The 16,399-nt window shown below is 23.4% G+C and overlaps 4 protein-coding genes across 4 annotated transcripts; 1 reads left to right on the top strand and 3 right to left on the bottom strand.

Annotated features, from left to right (window-relative positions):
* Positions 1-1,138: 1,138 nt before the first annotated feature.
* PCHAS_0928500 (structural maintenance of chromosomes protein 1, putative) lies at positions 1,139-5,890 on the top strand (the record flags this gene model as incomplete). The annotated part of the gene is made up of 1 exon (XM_740501.2): positions 1,139-5,890. One exon carries the CDS (start codon positions 1,139-1,141, stop codon positions 5,888-5,890), a length of 4,752 nt encoding a protein of 1,583 aa, XP_745594.2.
* An 86-nt stretch (positions 5,891-5,976) lies between these two features.
* PCHAS_0928400 (methyltransferase, putative) lies at positions 5,977-8,636 on the bottom strand (the record flags this gene model as incomplete). Its single annotated transcript, XM_016798174.1, has 6 exons — positions 5,977-6,115; positions 6,208-6,279; positions 6,366-6,458; positions 6,546-6,617; positions 6,705-6,806; positions 6,919-8,636. 6 exons carry the CDS (start codon positions 8,634-8,636, stop codon positions 5,977-5,979), a joined length of 2,196 nt encoding a protein of 731 aa, XP_016655418.1.
* A 411-nt stretch (positions 8,637-9,047) lies between these two features.
* Positions 9,048-12,734, bottom strand: PCHAS_0928300 (conserved oligomeric Golgi complex subunit 2, putative; the record flags this gene model as incomplete). The annotated part of the gene is made up of 7 exons (XM_016798173.1): positions 9,048-9,191; positions 9,381-9,428; positions 9,526-9,603; positions 9,721-9,783; positions 9,929-10,015; positions 10,134-11,528; positions 11,706-12,734. The coding sequence occupies 7 exons, from the start codon at positions 12,732-12,734 to the stop codon at positions 9,048-9,050; spliced, it is 2,844 nt and encodes a 947-aa protein (XP_016655417.1).
* A 1,062-nt stretch (positions 12,735-13,796) lies between these two features.
* On the bottom strand, positions 13,797-15,152 carry PCHAS_0928200 (26S protease regulatory subunit 6A, putative; the record flags this gene model as incomplete). The annotated part of the gene is made up of 1 exon (XM_739971.1): positions 13,797-15,152. The coding sequence occupies one exon, from the start codon at positions 15,150-15,152 to the stop codon at positions 13,797-13,799; it is 1,356 nt and encodes a 451-aa protein (XP_745064.1).
* Between the last annotated feature and the right edge of the window lie 1,247 nt (positions 15,153-16,399).

The following is a 16,399-nucleotide window of genomic DNA, read 5'->3' as shown; positions in this document are numbered from 1 at the left end:
TTACGAAATTTTTCTTTAATATTTTAATAAGGAAAATAAAGAATACTTATGAATATAACTACATTTTCTCTAGCATTTGAATTTTTGTTTTAAAACAAATTAAATTTTTTTCAAAATGTGTAGCATATAAGTATATTGCATATTATTTATATATCACTGAACAATCACATTTGTATTCAAAAATAATTTTTATTTTCTTGCATTTGTAAAATTATGCAACATAAAAATATTTTTACACTCCTATTTTAAGTATCCTTTTTAAAGCATCAGAATATGCCCAAATAAAAGCAGAGTATACATTACATATTTATTGTATGCATTTTCCTTTTTTTCTTTTATTTTTTTTTATAATTTTATCATTAAAAATATGAAATTTGAAAAATATTATTCTTAGGAAAGCAATTACAATTATTACAAATCGAATCATTTGTATTGCTTATTCATTTTTCATTTTAAACTTACGTAAATATCAAATTTATGTAAAAAAAATTATAATTAAAAAATATTTTTTAAAATGTAAATAATTTATTTCAAATATGAATGTAATAGCACATGCTATATAAATCAGGTGTGTATTATGCATGTACATAAATAGTATGCATATCAGAATGTAAGTATATCCACATGTGTATCCTTTAAATATATTTAAGTCTGCTTTAATACTTTATATATATTTTATGTTTTCAAAAATAGGTGAAATTCTCAATTATTATCATAAATATATGATTGCATTTGCATGTACGTACATATATATATTTTTTACGAAATTATTTAAGCATAACATTTTCATTTCTTAATTCATTTTTTTACTATTCATATAATTTAGCACACGCATGTGCATTCAACAGTTACTCATGAACTATTCATAATTTGAATCTTCATCAAATCAGATAATCCATGATTTATTTAATTCCATTTTTATAATCGATTTTGCATATTAATAGAGGCTAACAAAAATATAGTACCCATTACACATAATTATTTTAGCTTGCTGAAAAAGAATGGAAGAGCTAGCTAAATGATAAGCAGAGAAAAAAATCGTTTTATACACACATCGCTACTTTGATTTACTTTTTATTTGTTACGCCTACTTGTGTAATGCTCGAGCCTAAGCAAAAAACATACAAAAATCGAAAGGATGGCAAAAACGGATAAGAAACAGTTTGATGACTCCTCACGGAGTGATGAAGACTATAAATATGAAGGGAGTGTAGATACAGAAGAAAATAATAAAATAAATAGATTAAAGATAAATTCTGAAAAGGTGTTAGATCAAGATTTCAACAATTTTATTAATAATGAATTTTTAGATATTTCAGTATCACCTTCATTAGATTTATCACACAGTCATCTTATGAGTATTAAGCATGGAAAGGATAGCAACAATTTAAACGATCTTAATTTAACTGATAAAAAATATGAAAGTGTAAAAGGAAATGATCAAAGTGAAAACAGTGAAGGATACAGTACGGATGCTTCAAATAATGAAGTCACAAAAAAAAAACATTTAAATAGTGCGTATCAAAAAGAGATATCAAAAACGGGTGTGGAAAAAAGTTGTAACGAAACAAGTGTAATAGAAACGGGTGAAGAAAATCAATCAGCAATTGTGGCTGCACCAAATAGTATAAGCTATGATAAAAAATATAATAATGATTATACAAATATATCTAAAGTAAATGATTTATCATTAGGAAATAATTATTTAAGTAATAGTATGGCATCAAGTATGATGACATCAAAAGAAACAGAATTATGTTTTATAAAATATTTAACCGTTTGTAATTTTAAAAGTTATGAAGGTGAAAATATTATCGGACCCTTTTCAAAATTCACAGCAATAATTGGACCTAATGGATCAGGGAAATCAAATATTATGGATTGTATCTGTTTTGTTTTAGGTATAGATAATAAATATTTAAGAATAAAGAATTTAAGAAAACTTATATATCATAAAGAAAATGAAAAAATAGAAAATATAGCAAAAAGAATATGTTATGTTAAACTAATTATTGAAAGTAATAGTAAAGAAACTGTAGAATTAAAAAGAACTTTAAATTATAGAGGTGTTACAAATTTTTATATTAACGACAGATTAGTAAATAAAGATGAATACACACAATTTTTAAGAAGAAATAGGATTGAAACGAAAACAAAAACGTGTCTAATATTTCAAGGAGATATTGAAGAAATTATAAATAAAAAACCAACAGAATTATCTAAACTTTTTGAATACATAAGTGGATCAAATGAATATGAACAAATCTATGAAGACATTAAAGAAAGACTTAAAGAAAAACAAATTGCTTGTAAAAATTATTTAAATGAAAAAAAAAAAATCGAACAAGAAATAAAAATACATAAAATGCAAATGAATGAAAATATAGAACATAATAAACTTAAAGAAAGTTATGATAATGATATAAAAAATTTATATCTATTTAGATTATATCATTTTTTAAAAAAAAAAGATTTTTTTAAAGAACAGCTAGCTATTTTTAAAGATCAAAAAATGGAATTCGAACAAGAGGTCTTAAGTAAAAATAAAGATACAGCAAATGATTTAGAACGAAAAAAAATTGAAAAAAAAAAAGAATTTTTAAAAATTGATGAACAGATAAAAAATAAAAAAATAATTTTAAATGATTTGAAAATAGAAATAAATGAAATACATGAAAAAAGAAAATTTTGTCAAGACAATTTAAATAAAATTATAGCAAATGAAAAATTAAAACAAGCTATGCAAACTCATTGTACTAAATTTATAGATGATCTCAATGAAAGATTAGAAGAACAAAATAAAAAATTAGAAAACGAATATAAAAATAAATTAAAGATATTCCTTAAACTGTTTAACAAAACCGATCAAATAAAAAAATTTGTAAAAGAAAAAAATAAAAAAATTTATGACAACCTAATTAAGGAAGAACAATGTGTAAAGGGAAATAAAAAATTCGATTTTGAAAAATATAACAATGATGAAGAGTACATAACTAATCTAAATATAATTAGATATATAGAAAACTTAGATGAATATAAAAAGAATAAAGAAGATTATTTATATCTATGTGCTAACAGTAACATCAATATTAATAATTATACAAACCTGTGTTCTAACTTAAAGAAAGACATAAAGGAATTACAAGAAGAGTGTGACAATATTAATAGAAAAAAACAAAAGGAACTTATCGATTTAGAAGCAGAAAAATTTGCATATGATGAAATATCGGAACGAATAAAAAAGCTAACTAGCTTAATTGAACAAGATAAAAATAAGATTGAAGAAAATAAAATAAAGTTAAAAGAATGGAACTTAAATATTTTAGGAAAAGAAAAACAAATTGAAAATTTAGAAGAAGAAATTAATGTATTAAATATACATAAAAAAGAATTATTATTTGTTGATAAAAAAAAAGAACTTATAAAAAATTTAAAAAATATATTTGGACAAGATGAAATATATGATGAAATATCAAACTTATATGAAGTAACAAATCCAACATATTATACTGCTATAAATAATATAATACATAAATATAATAATTTTTTATTAGTTAAAAATTTAGAAACATGTACAAAATGTATACAATATCTTAAAAATAATAAAATGCATAAAATGGATTTTATACCTTTTGAAAATTTTATAAAAATTATTGAAAAAAATAAAAAAAGACATGGTATAAATGGAAATGTAGAAGAAAATGAATATCTATATGAAGACAATCAAAATAGATATTCAGGAGATAAACAATATTCTGATTTAAGTAAGATAGAAAAAATAATAAATAGTTTTAAAAAAAAAAATATTGTTCTTGCAAATAATTGCTTAGTATGTGATGAAAATTATAAGTTACTATTTGATTACCTTATTGGTGAAGACACATTAATTATTGAAAATTTTGAAGACGCTGAACAAATTAAAAGAAAGTTTCCACAAATAAATGTAAATATGGTTACACTAAATGGGCATATAATATCTAAACATAATAATTTAATTATAGATATATGTTCGAAATATTCAGATCATGAAAAGTATAATAATAACAAGTTAAGTATCAGTATATATAATAAACTCTTAAATCAAAAAGAGGAATGTAGAAATGCAATTAACGATTTAAATAAAAATATCATTGAAACTAATGAATTAATCAATAAACACACTAATGAATATGAACTAAATAAAAAAAAATATTCAAGCATAATTGTAAAAAAAAATATTTTTGAAAAAGAAATAGAAGCAAAAAATATGCTGATATGTACATATGAAAATAAAATTGATAAAATACAAAATGGTGAACTAAAAAATAAAAGAAATTTACTAAGCACCTATGATGATGAACTAATTCAAGAACGAAGTAGTTTATCTTCTTATCAACAAAAATCATTTGAATCTTTAAACACAAAATTAAATGTATCAAATGTCTATGAACTTGTTGAACATAGTAATAATGAATTGGAAAAGGTAGATGAACATATAATGCGAATTAAAAATAATATAAAAAAATTAAATGATGATATAAACGAATTGATGGACAAAAAAAATGAAATGAATTTATTTAATAAAAAAGAAAATAAGCAAAATGAAGATGTCACACAAGAATTAGAAACATTACAAAAGGAAGAAGAAACAAATAATAAAAAGATGGAAGAAATTCAAGTCCATATTGAAGAATTAGAAAATATTAAAAAATATATACATAAAAATATTAATACTATAAATCAAGAATTAAATGAGTTACGAGATAATATTAATTCAAGTTTTGAAAAACATGAATATATTGAAAATAAAATACAAAATTCTAAAAAAAAAATGCAAATATATAGGCAATTCATTAGAGATTTACTAAATGAATGTGACATAAATAATATAAATATTTTCGAAACGAATGTTATGCTAAAAAATAAGGAAAGCGATTATGATGGTCAATCGGAAGGACATTCAAATAAACAAAAAAAGCGAGCAGACAAAAGAAAAAGACATAACAAGTCGAGACGAAAAAGTAAACTCTTAGAGGATGCTGAGTATAGTGATGACCATAACAAATCAGACAGCGAAAGCGAACGCATGAGTAGTAGTGATGATACAGATGAATCCGATGATGCATCTAATTTTGATAACATTTCTTTTGATTTGATCCCAGAGGAATTAAAACGATTAGAAAATGAAAATGATATAAATAATGAAAGCGAAAGGTTAGAAAATGAAATTGAAAAAAAAAAAAGATTTTTAAAAATAAGAAATGTAAATAATAATGCTGAAAAGGAATATGATAAATTATTAACAAAATTAAAAATAGTTGATACAAATTTAAATGAAGGAAGAAAAGAATGTAATTTATTTGAACGAAATTTTAGAATACTACAAAAAAAAAGGTCATATAAATTTTTACATTGTTTTAATTATATTAAAAATATTATAGATAATGTATATAATAATTTAACATATAATACAAAACATCATGTAGGAGGTCAAGCATTTTTAGATTTATGTAATTACAATGAATTTAATAAAGATGATGAACCTTTTTATTGTGGAATTAAATATAATAATATGCCACCTATGAAACGATATTTTGAAATATCGGAACTTAGTGGTGGTGAAAAAAGTATTAGTGCATTAGCATTAATATTCTCGATCCAAAAATATATCAATAATTCTTTTATTATTCTTGATGAAGTAGATGCAAATATGGATCCCATAAAAATTAACTCCCTAACTAGATACCTTAACTCTATCAATAGTCAGGTTATTGTTATCTCATTGAAAGATAAATTCTTCAGTAAAAGTCAAACCCTTGTTGGTGTTTACAAAAATAAAAATAAAAAATGTTCAAAGACCATCACTCTTGACATTAGCAAGTACCGCCAAGATGCCCCCTCGACCAACTAGGCCCCTCTCATTCCATTTGCATTTTTTTCAAATTTTTTTTTCAAATTTTTTTTCAAATTTTTTTCCAAATTTTTCCACCTTCACAACTAGTACGACTTAAACCCCCTGAGATTCAACGGGCTGTTGTTAAAAAATAGGATGGCATGTTTTTCTATGGTTATGGACTGATTTACATATTTGACTAAATAAGTATTCTTCATTCCTTCCCCCATAAGATATCGTATTCTGTAGAAAAACAAGTATATATTAGGAATATGTAAATAAAAATGCAAGTTCAAATTTGGGTATATATAAGTATTGGTTCTGTTTATAATTACCGGACTAAGTCAATTAATAATTTTATTTTTTTTCCAACTCGTTTTTTCTCTTTATTTGCACAAGAGGCATATCTGTAATTTGTGAAAAAGGTTGAAAATGATGATAATTAGTAATGTGTCTGTTAATAAAAAATGAAAAACTTTTATTTTTATCTTACCCTGATATATGATGAATAATATGCTGAAAATATTTTATGTCCATTTTGAGGTCCTTTAAATATTGTATTCCTAAAATTTGATCAACATCACATCTGCATTATAAGAAAAATATAAAGTAAGTTAAGAAATGCTTTTAAAAACAAAAAATGATCATCTACTTCTTTTGATTTTACACTTACCTGTGATGGCAACATGTGGATATGATAAAGTAATTCTCTGTACAATCACTTTTTATATTATTTATTAGCATCCTGGAAAATGTGCAGAAGTAATGAAATATGGAAGTGTAGCAAAATTTTATTTATTTTTTTTTTTTTTTTTTTTTTTTTTTGTCAAACCTTAGAGCTAAATCAGTTCCATTCCCACACAAATGCTTTGTTAAAAATGAAACTTTTTGACATTCAAAATTTTTTAAAAAAAATTTCATATTATCATATACTCTGAAAATAGAAGAGAGAAAACGATTTTACATTCATGTCGATGCATATATTGTATCATACATGGCTATTCACACCGATCTAATTATGTATATTTTTTGGTTTTTTTTCAAACCTGAAAATGTTGTTATTGCCTTGCGAAAGAAATGAAAACAATTTTCGAACATGAACATCAAAGTATTGTTCTACAAAATGAAGGTTTTTTATTAAAATGTTGTCTGAAGGTATGAAATCAGTTTTAGTAGCAGATCCTGTTCTTTCTTCATTTCTTATGTCATCAATTTTTGTCTGATCATTTTCCACAAATCCCAAACTAGCACTCTTTTTATAGACACCATTGTAATAGTAGTATTGAATGATATCTGGAACTATGTATCGATTTTCTTGTTTTTGTTTTTGGTTTTTATTTTTTAAAAAATTTAAAAGTTGAAATAAATTAAAATCACCAACATCTGATTTTACTCTTAAAATATTTTGAATACTATTTTCCATTTCCATAAAAATTCCTTTCTTTTCTTTTTTGTTTCTATATGATTCCCTTTCTATGATCAAAATTTTGCATCTACTTCGTTTGGGGTCTTGAGAATGGGGCCCACCAGGCGTGTCGCAATTAGCTTCGCAGCTACCTGGTTGACCAGTTTCGTTATCCATTTTTGAAGTAGAATCAAGAAGGCTTTGACAGTCTTTCTTAAAATATAATTCTAAAATATCGACTAAGTTGTTCATAATAAAATGGACCCATCGTGTTGTACTGCCTTTGCCTGCCCCTAACTCGATAAACAAATTTGTTTGAATATTTTCCTGATTATATAATATGTTTTTTTTATTAATTAGAGATTCAAAATGGTTGTAAAATGATTTATTAAAATAAAGAAAGATAAATACCATGTTTATATTTTGTATATCATGTTTATTTATATTCTTCAAAAGGAAATGAATAGATTTATGTAAAGATGAGTCTTCTTCTTTTGTTCGTCCAAATAAATTATCATTTTTAACTCTCTTTTGGATACATGTTTTACAACATAAATATATGGTTAAATAAATAATTAAACTAAATATTTCATCTTTGTTGTAGACCCTATTATGATCTGTTACATTGTCAGATGCAAATGTATCTTCTTTTTCGCCTGAACAGAATATAGTTGTGTCTATGAAATCTACAATACTTTTACATATTTCATAATTATGAATGTTTTCTATGCATTTTAAACTTAATATGGGTTGTAAATAGGACTTTGGAACGTCGCATTGTTTGCCGCATTTTGTGTCTGACTCATCATTGTGACTTAAAGTTGGGCCTCGTGTTTGTTCGATTTGGCTATTCACATTTTCAATATAATCGTTTACAAACTTTTCTATATATTCTAAACTTAAATTATAGGAATTATTTAAATTTTCCGGATTTAATTTTTTTTTAATTTTTTTTAAAGATTCATTATCTTCTAATTTTGCCACTAATGTTTTATTACCATATTTTAAAAACCATTTTAATAATATTTTATATTTTAATTTTATAAATAATTCATAAGTATTTATATTTATATCTTTCTTTATAAGTATGTCTAATATCGTATCATTGAAAAGTTTGTAATATTCATATAGTATATTTTCTATTTCTGTATATAATATAAAGTTTTTTTCTTCATTTTCATTAATCTTTTTTGTTAAGGCATATATACTATCATTTATATGAGGAAAATAGAATGGGTTATAGTGATAATATAAATTTTTTAAGAACAGTGGGCATTTTTTAAGGTGTTTAACTATCTCCTTGTTATTCCTTATTTCCTTTGTAAAAGAATTATTTTCAAGAGGGCATATGCATTGCATTCTCTTTTCTGATCTATCTTGCAACACTGAAAGTAGAATGAGTGTATATGAAAATATGTAGATCTATATCCATATGCTATAGGCCTTTACTTTTTTTTTTCATCCCCAATTCATTTGAAAATACACTATCCAATATGCTAAATTGAGAGGAGAAAAAAAATAAAAATAGCACTATGATAAGATAGTAATAAATTTGGGAAAATTGAAATATTTTGTGATTATATTTTTAAAAAAGGTTTATTCAAAAATGATAGAAATAGAGTTGTAAAAAATAAAAAATACTGATGTTTAAACAATTATATTAAAAAAAATATAGCTAGCTAAAATAGCGAAAAAAAAAAAAAAAAAAAAAAAAATTAAGCAATATATGCAAAACAAATATATTTGTTGTGGATATTTTCCACGTCATATTTATTTTTTATTTTCTTGAGTTAGTGACATTTTAATTTCCTTATTCAGTGTTTCAAAGTAATTTACCAACTTATTCATACTCTCACTTGTGTTTTTGTTTATTTTAAAATTGTTATTACAAATTTCTTCATAATGGCGCACATCCTGTTCAACAAAAAATAATTATAAAATGAAAATTTTCCTTTATAGGCATATACATATAACAAAAGAATTATTTTGCCATAATTAAGTACAAATTATCACTATACAAGCACAACCATATGCTGCTACATGCTTTCTCTTTTTATTATTTGTGTAACATAGAAAAATAAAATGCATTATGAGCATGCTTACCAAAAATAACTGTCTCTGTATTTTTTCCTCATACGGTATGTCACCACTCTGCATGTTAAAAACAAAAAAAAAAATATGACATGTAAATATATTAAAATAATGGATAGTTATAGGGCACACAAAAAATGGCATTTATTGGTATTACATTTATGGCATCATATAAGTTCAACTTTAGGATTTTTTTATTTTCCTCACAAATTTTGACATCAATTATTGTCTTAATCTGAAAAAAAAAAATATTATATTATGAACGTATTCATTTTATGTAATAATTTTCAAACAAACGAACGATAGACTGATAGTAAAAAATGAAAAACAATCGAATACTTTTTTATTATACCTTTTCAAGATAATCTATATTTATTTTGTCAACGATTTTTGATATAATATCTTCAATTATGACCTTTAAATGGATTAAAAAAATATATATATCAAATTAAGTACAATATCAGTATTTTGAACCGACACAACATGTTTGAAAATGTAGAATGGCAAATGCGATTTCGTAAAACATATACACACACAGTTATGTACAATTTTAATATTACATTCTCAATTGTGTCGTTGTAAAAACTTTTGAAGGATACTAAGGGAAGAACAATCTTGTCAATATTATCGCTTGCCTTTTCAGGGGCCTATAAACAAGAAAAAATCAAAAAAATTATAAAAAATTAGGCATAAATACTGGTTAGCTTATCATATGTAATATGCTATATGAGATATGCTGTAAAGAAATTGATTTTTTTATGATACCCGCTTATTTGTCATTTTGTAAATAGGTAAGAGTGAATGTAAGTAAACTAAAAAGCTTGAACAGATTTCAAACATTTTATTAATAAAGAATTCTTGAAAATATTCTTGTGTATTTTCAATAATTTTTGATAATGTTAATAAAAATCCATTTATACAATTTATATCATTACTAATTTTTTTACTATTATTTTTTTTATATATATATAAATCTTGTTTAATTTTTTTTTTTCTTTTTTTTAAAATATTTTTATTATCATAACCCAATTTATGCAAAATATCTATATTATTCAAATGTTCTTTGTCTAGCTCTGAACAATCAATACCTCCATCACTTTCACTACTACTATCGTTACATTCATTCATTATGATGCTCAATTGTTTGTCTTTTAATTTATTTTCATCGAATGAGCTTATCAGTTTATGTCCTTTATTTAATTTGTTTTCTTTGTTACCATTTTCAACTTTATTCAATGAATCTACATTTTTGATATTCTCATTTTTATTATCTAAGGGGGGGGATAAGTCTTCAAAATTGTCATCCTCATAATACGCATTTGAATAGTCAGATAAAATTTTTGTGAATATCCAAATAGATATATCCCCAATATTAGACGGTACATAAAATTTATTGCTTTCATCAATAAAGCTACTTATTTCACAATCTGTTTTGAGCATATTTCTGAGAGATAAAAAATCGGATAAAAAAAAACCTATACTATTATATGTTAATGTTGGACTCCAATTTGGTCTATTAAACTTATCAGATCCTAATAAAATTTCAGTGGTATTGCTCCCAATTTTACAATTTGAATTGTTTAAAAATGATATGAAGGTTTTCACATTGTTAATATACGATTTAAAGTGATTAAGAATAAAATGTAAATAACTTTTTAAAGAAAATGATATATAATATTTATCTGTAAATAATATTTTAAAAATTTTAATCAAATTAATAGTTTCTTTTAGCCAATAAAACTTATTATCAAATTTATACTTTTTATCAAATAAAATAATATTTTTAAAGCTTCCATTGATTTTATTTTCTAATATATTTAATATATATTTTTCATATGTTTCTCTTTCAAAATTTGTTAAAAAATCATTTATCACCTTTTCAAGCATGAACTGTTCATATTTATTTCTCTCATTTTTTATATTGTTTAAAAAATTTAATGTTTTTATATAATTTTCAATAAACAAATCACAATATCTTAATAAAAATATATCATTGAAATGGATTTTTATAATGTCTAGTATTTTTTCTACAATTCCTTTTCTGAAAAAGTTTATACTTTGATCTATTTCATCAATTCGATTTCCTATTTCATTAACAAACTTGTTATCAATAATATTACTTTTTACGTATGCCAAAAATTCATCATATGTAGAAAAATCCTGAAAATTGAAAGTGAATATGCCGATGTTAAATATGATATGTGTGTGTGTAAAAATTTTATTATTTTTGCCAACTAGCCATTATTGTTAGTAAAAAAAAAAAAATAGCTATAAAAAACGAAACAAATAAAAAAAAATTATTAACATGCAAGGAAAAAAGAAATTCTATAAACTTACTGGGCGAACAAAAAATATATCCTGGAATTGGCGAATAAAAATATCAAAAGAATTCAGCAAATAGTATGAACTTAATATGTGATTAATGGATTGATTAAAAAAAAAGTCCTCTTGAAAATTTTGAATTATTCCATTTTTTGCGATTTTAAAAAAGACAAAAGAAAGTTGTTCTAACAACTTCACAATTTGATTATTAGCATTTATCAAATAATTGTTTAAATATTGAAAAGAATAATTTTGAGTTATATTTACTATTTTATCTGGGCAATTGGATAAGGTTCCATATTTTTGAATTAGTATATTCATATCATCTAGTGTGTTAGCTATTTTTATTATTCGTTTATAATTATTGTATAGCATTGCTTTAATTTTCCAAATCCCTTTTGCTAAATTTATTATTTTTTCGCTAAGGTAATAAATCATATAAGAATGATTATTTTTTTCATTTTTTAATAAATTATTATTAATTTCATCTTTACTCTGTTCTATACCCCTTTTTAAGTTAAGAAGTTGTGTATATAAGTCTAGCTTTTCAAAAGTATATATACATGCTTGTAGCTTATTTAATAATTGTTCGATTTCTATATTGTATTTTAATATGTGTCTAATATAAAATATATTTATTTTATTCATAAATATATTATTCCTATTTTTATTTATTTTATTTATTTCGTTTAATAATTTTTTTACATACATATTTGATATATTTATTTCTTTTTTTAAAACAGGAATAATACTTTCAATATTATGTAAATGTGAAGGTAATAACATAAATTCTTGGCTATTATTATTTAAAATTTTTATTACATCATTGTTAATAGTTTTTTTCATTATTTCTAAATCATTTTTTATTTCTTCTATAGGTTTATATTTACAACATTGTATTACATAACTCATTGAATTACTCATAATCTTTACAATATTTTCACTTTTACTCAATTCATTTTTTGTGTAAATTCGATATTCTGGAACCAATTCATTTTCTTCATTTTCATTCTTCACCTTTATATCTTCTTTTTCCGTAGCCATGGTGGTAAATACTTGTACAGACATTATAAATATTTACATAATTTTTTATCACAAAAAGAGCTTCTTAGGTTTTTTACTTCCCTAATTATGCTTGTGCAGGAATATTCTTCTTTTCTTCTTTCCCTTCTTCTTTATGGGCACTGTTTTATGCACATGTAGTTACCTTTCCCTATCTTTAGCCGATGCTTGAATTTTTGGAAAAATAGGGAAAGTTTTTTATTTTAATCAAAAAAAGTACGGAAAAAAAAAAATAACTTATGTGAGGGAACAAAAAAAAAATATATCGAAAACGATATGAACGGTCAGGTATTTTTCATTCTAGTCGTTCGTATATTACATCATATATATTTGACAAAATTGACTTATAAATATATCAAAATATGATGATTGGTGTTTTAATTTTTCCTATAACTATGTAGTATATATGCATAAATATGTGAATATATTTTTTTTCTTTTATCCGTTACTTTTTATCAAAACATACGTGTGCTTTTTTAAAAATACAATACCTTTGGCTTTTTTGAAAAAAAAAATATAAAATAAAAATATGAATTGTACATATACAAACATTTGCAAAATCGCTATTTCATATATTGTAATTATGCCAATAAAATGTTTAAAAATAAAAAATTAAAATTAATTTAATTTGTTAAGGATGTTTTTAAGGAATAAAGTAAGGATAAATAAACATAAGAAATAGTGTATATGTGTACTTAATAATAAAGTGAGAGAAAAAAAATGAAAAAAATATAAGAATATAAAATAATAATTAATAAGAAAAAAAAAATTTATAAAATGCGCAATGCATATTTGTGAAAAAATTGTTTCAACAAAAGATCTTTTTCATAACAAATGCATATGCACAATTTAAAGAATAAACTAGTGGAAAAAAAAATAGAGTATTTACATCCAAACAGTTGTTAGTGAAAATCTACATTGTCCTTTTACAGTTCCACAAACATAGTTTTACATTGTTGTATATATTTATACATACTACCCTATTGTCACGGATTGTATATTTTTCAATATACGTATAAGTTTGATATAGGTTTTTTTTGGTGGTTAGGTAAAATAGTTAAGTGTGCTTTTCTTTTTTGATAAAACTGAAGTAATACCTTCAATAAAGTCTTCATGATCTATTTCAGTTGCACCTCTTCTTAAAGCTATCATTCCTGCTTCAACACAAACGGCTTTTAATTGTGCACCATTAAAATCGTCAGTAGATCTAGCCAATTCTTCAAAATTAACATCTTTATGTACATTCATTTTTCTTGAATGTATTTGTAAAATTCTAGCTCTTGATTCTTCATTTGGGTGTGGTAATTCTATTTTTCTATCTAATCTTCCTGATCTTAATAAAGCAGGATCTAATGTATCTGGCCTATTAGTAGCTGCAATAACTTTAACTGTTTCATCAGTACTAAAACCATCTAATTGATTTAGAAGTTCAAGCATAGTTCTTTGTACTTCTCTATCACCTGATAATTCACTATCAAATCTTTTTGTTCCAATAGCATCTAATTCATCGATAAAAATAATAGCTGGTGCTTTTTCTTTAGCTAGATTAAAAGCATCTCTTACCATTTTTGCGCCATCACCAATAAACATTTGAACTAATTGTGGGCCAGCTAATTTTAAAAAAGTTGCATTTGTTTGTGATGCACAAGCTCTTGCTAATAAAGTTTTTCCTGTACCTGGTGGTCCATGCATTAATACTCCCTTAGGAGGTTTTATTCCGATTTTTTCAAATTTTTCTTTATGTAACATAGGTAAAACAATGGCTTCTACTAAGTCTTCAATTTGTTTATCTAACCCACCAATATCTGAATAATCTTCGGTAGGTTTTTCTATAACTTCCATAGCTTTAACTCTATTATCATACTCAGGAGGTAATTTATCAATAATTAAATAACTATCTTTATTTACTCCAACTAAATCTCCAGGCTTTAATTCAGATGCTTCAATAAGACCAGGTACAGGTAAAAATATAGTTTGCCTTGTTGAAGTTTTAATTACCATACACTTCCCTCTTTTCTCATCATCAATGTCACGAAAACCCTCTTCAGGTGTACTTTTTGATTTATTTCCATATATAGTATTATTTGTACTATTAGGATTATCATATAAATCATATTCATCTTTGGGTTCTTGTTCATCTTCATCATCTTGTAAGTCTAAAGATTCAACCACATTAGCAACTAGATATGGAAGCATTTTATTTAAATGTATTTTTTCAACATTATCTTTTATTTTTTCTTGTATATTTTTATATTCATTTTTTAATCTTGTATGTTCATTTTTTAATATTTTTATTTCAGTATCTATTAAACTAATTCGGGTTCTTATTTCGGGATTTGATAATACTTCTATTTCTTCTACATTTACCTGCTCATTTTCAAAAATATTTTCTACGTTCATTTTTTGTGATCAAAATTTTGTTGATTTTAAAAAAGAGAATTGGAAGTTAAAGGGTGAGAAATGTTTTCTCTAAAACATCAATATTTTTTATAAAAAAAAAATTTAACTTTATCATAGAAAATGAAGTAAGTCCCCTTATAATATATCGTACATTGAACGTGTGTAATATTATTTATGTCAATGATTGAAAATTAATTGGAAAAGTAAATGAGAAAAGGTAAAACTTGGGTTTGGAAATAAACTTAAATAATCGCCACGTATTTTTGCTTGTTTGTAAAGATTGTATATTAGAGAAATAAATGCATATACTAGAAAAAATAGCTAATTAGGAATGACTTGGAAAATCATAGTAGCCAAATTTTCTTCACATTATGACTTGTTCATATAATTTTTATTTTAAAATATTCTCATCAATTATGTGAACAAATGGCTAGCTGAAAAAAAAAAAGTTTGAAAATGTGGAATGAGAAAAATGAAACAAGTGAAGAAATACTATTCTTAAATTTGTATAAAATAATTTATACAAATAATAATTATAATAATGGAAATAAAAATAATAGAAAATATATGATATACAAAAAAAAAATAAAAGGAAATTATTTCACAAAAAATAATGATAATTTAAAATAATTATTTTTTGAAATCCTTACCAGTTTTGTAAATATGTGTATATATTTATGTTGTAACAAATATATAATCACTTGGCTCTTTCTACTTTATACAAAATATATCATAAAAAAATGAAATGATTGTATAATCTTATATATATTTATATCAAAATGTTACTACACAAATGCTATTAAGCTTGTATTACAATATATAAATATATATTATATATTATGGCGCATGAACATATGCGGAATATTGTGTATGTATAATAATATTGTAGATATATACACATGTAAATGGTAATATATTGTTTTAATGAATAGTTCCAAAACTATAAAATATTTGCATATATTTTTTTATTCCTTCTAATTTTTTATTTTAATTGTTCTGCTATATTTCAATGGTAAGCAATTAAAAAAAAAAAAAAAATATAAGATAGTAAAATAGTAAGCATATATACGTAAATAAATATATGACATAAACCCTTTTATTAATGACGCATATTTAAATAAAAAAATTTTGGGGAGACTTTTTTCGATTTTTCTTTTATAATTTCCGAATATTTATATATTTTTTTCAAAATAAAAATGCACACAGGAAATAAAGTACTTGTATACAAACGTGCATAAATTTATCTC

Source organism: Plasmodium chabaudi (genome assembly GCF_900002335.3).
Source record: "Plasmodium chabaudi chabaudi strain AS genome assembly, chromosome: 9".
NCBI lineage: Eukaryota > Apicomplexa > Aconoidasida > Haemosporida > Plasmodiidae > Plasmodium > Plasmodium chabaudi.
This window is presented reverse-complemented; position numbering and strand designations above follow the sequence as displayed.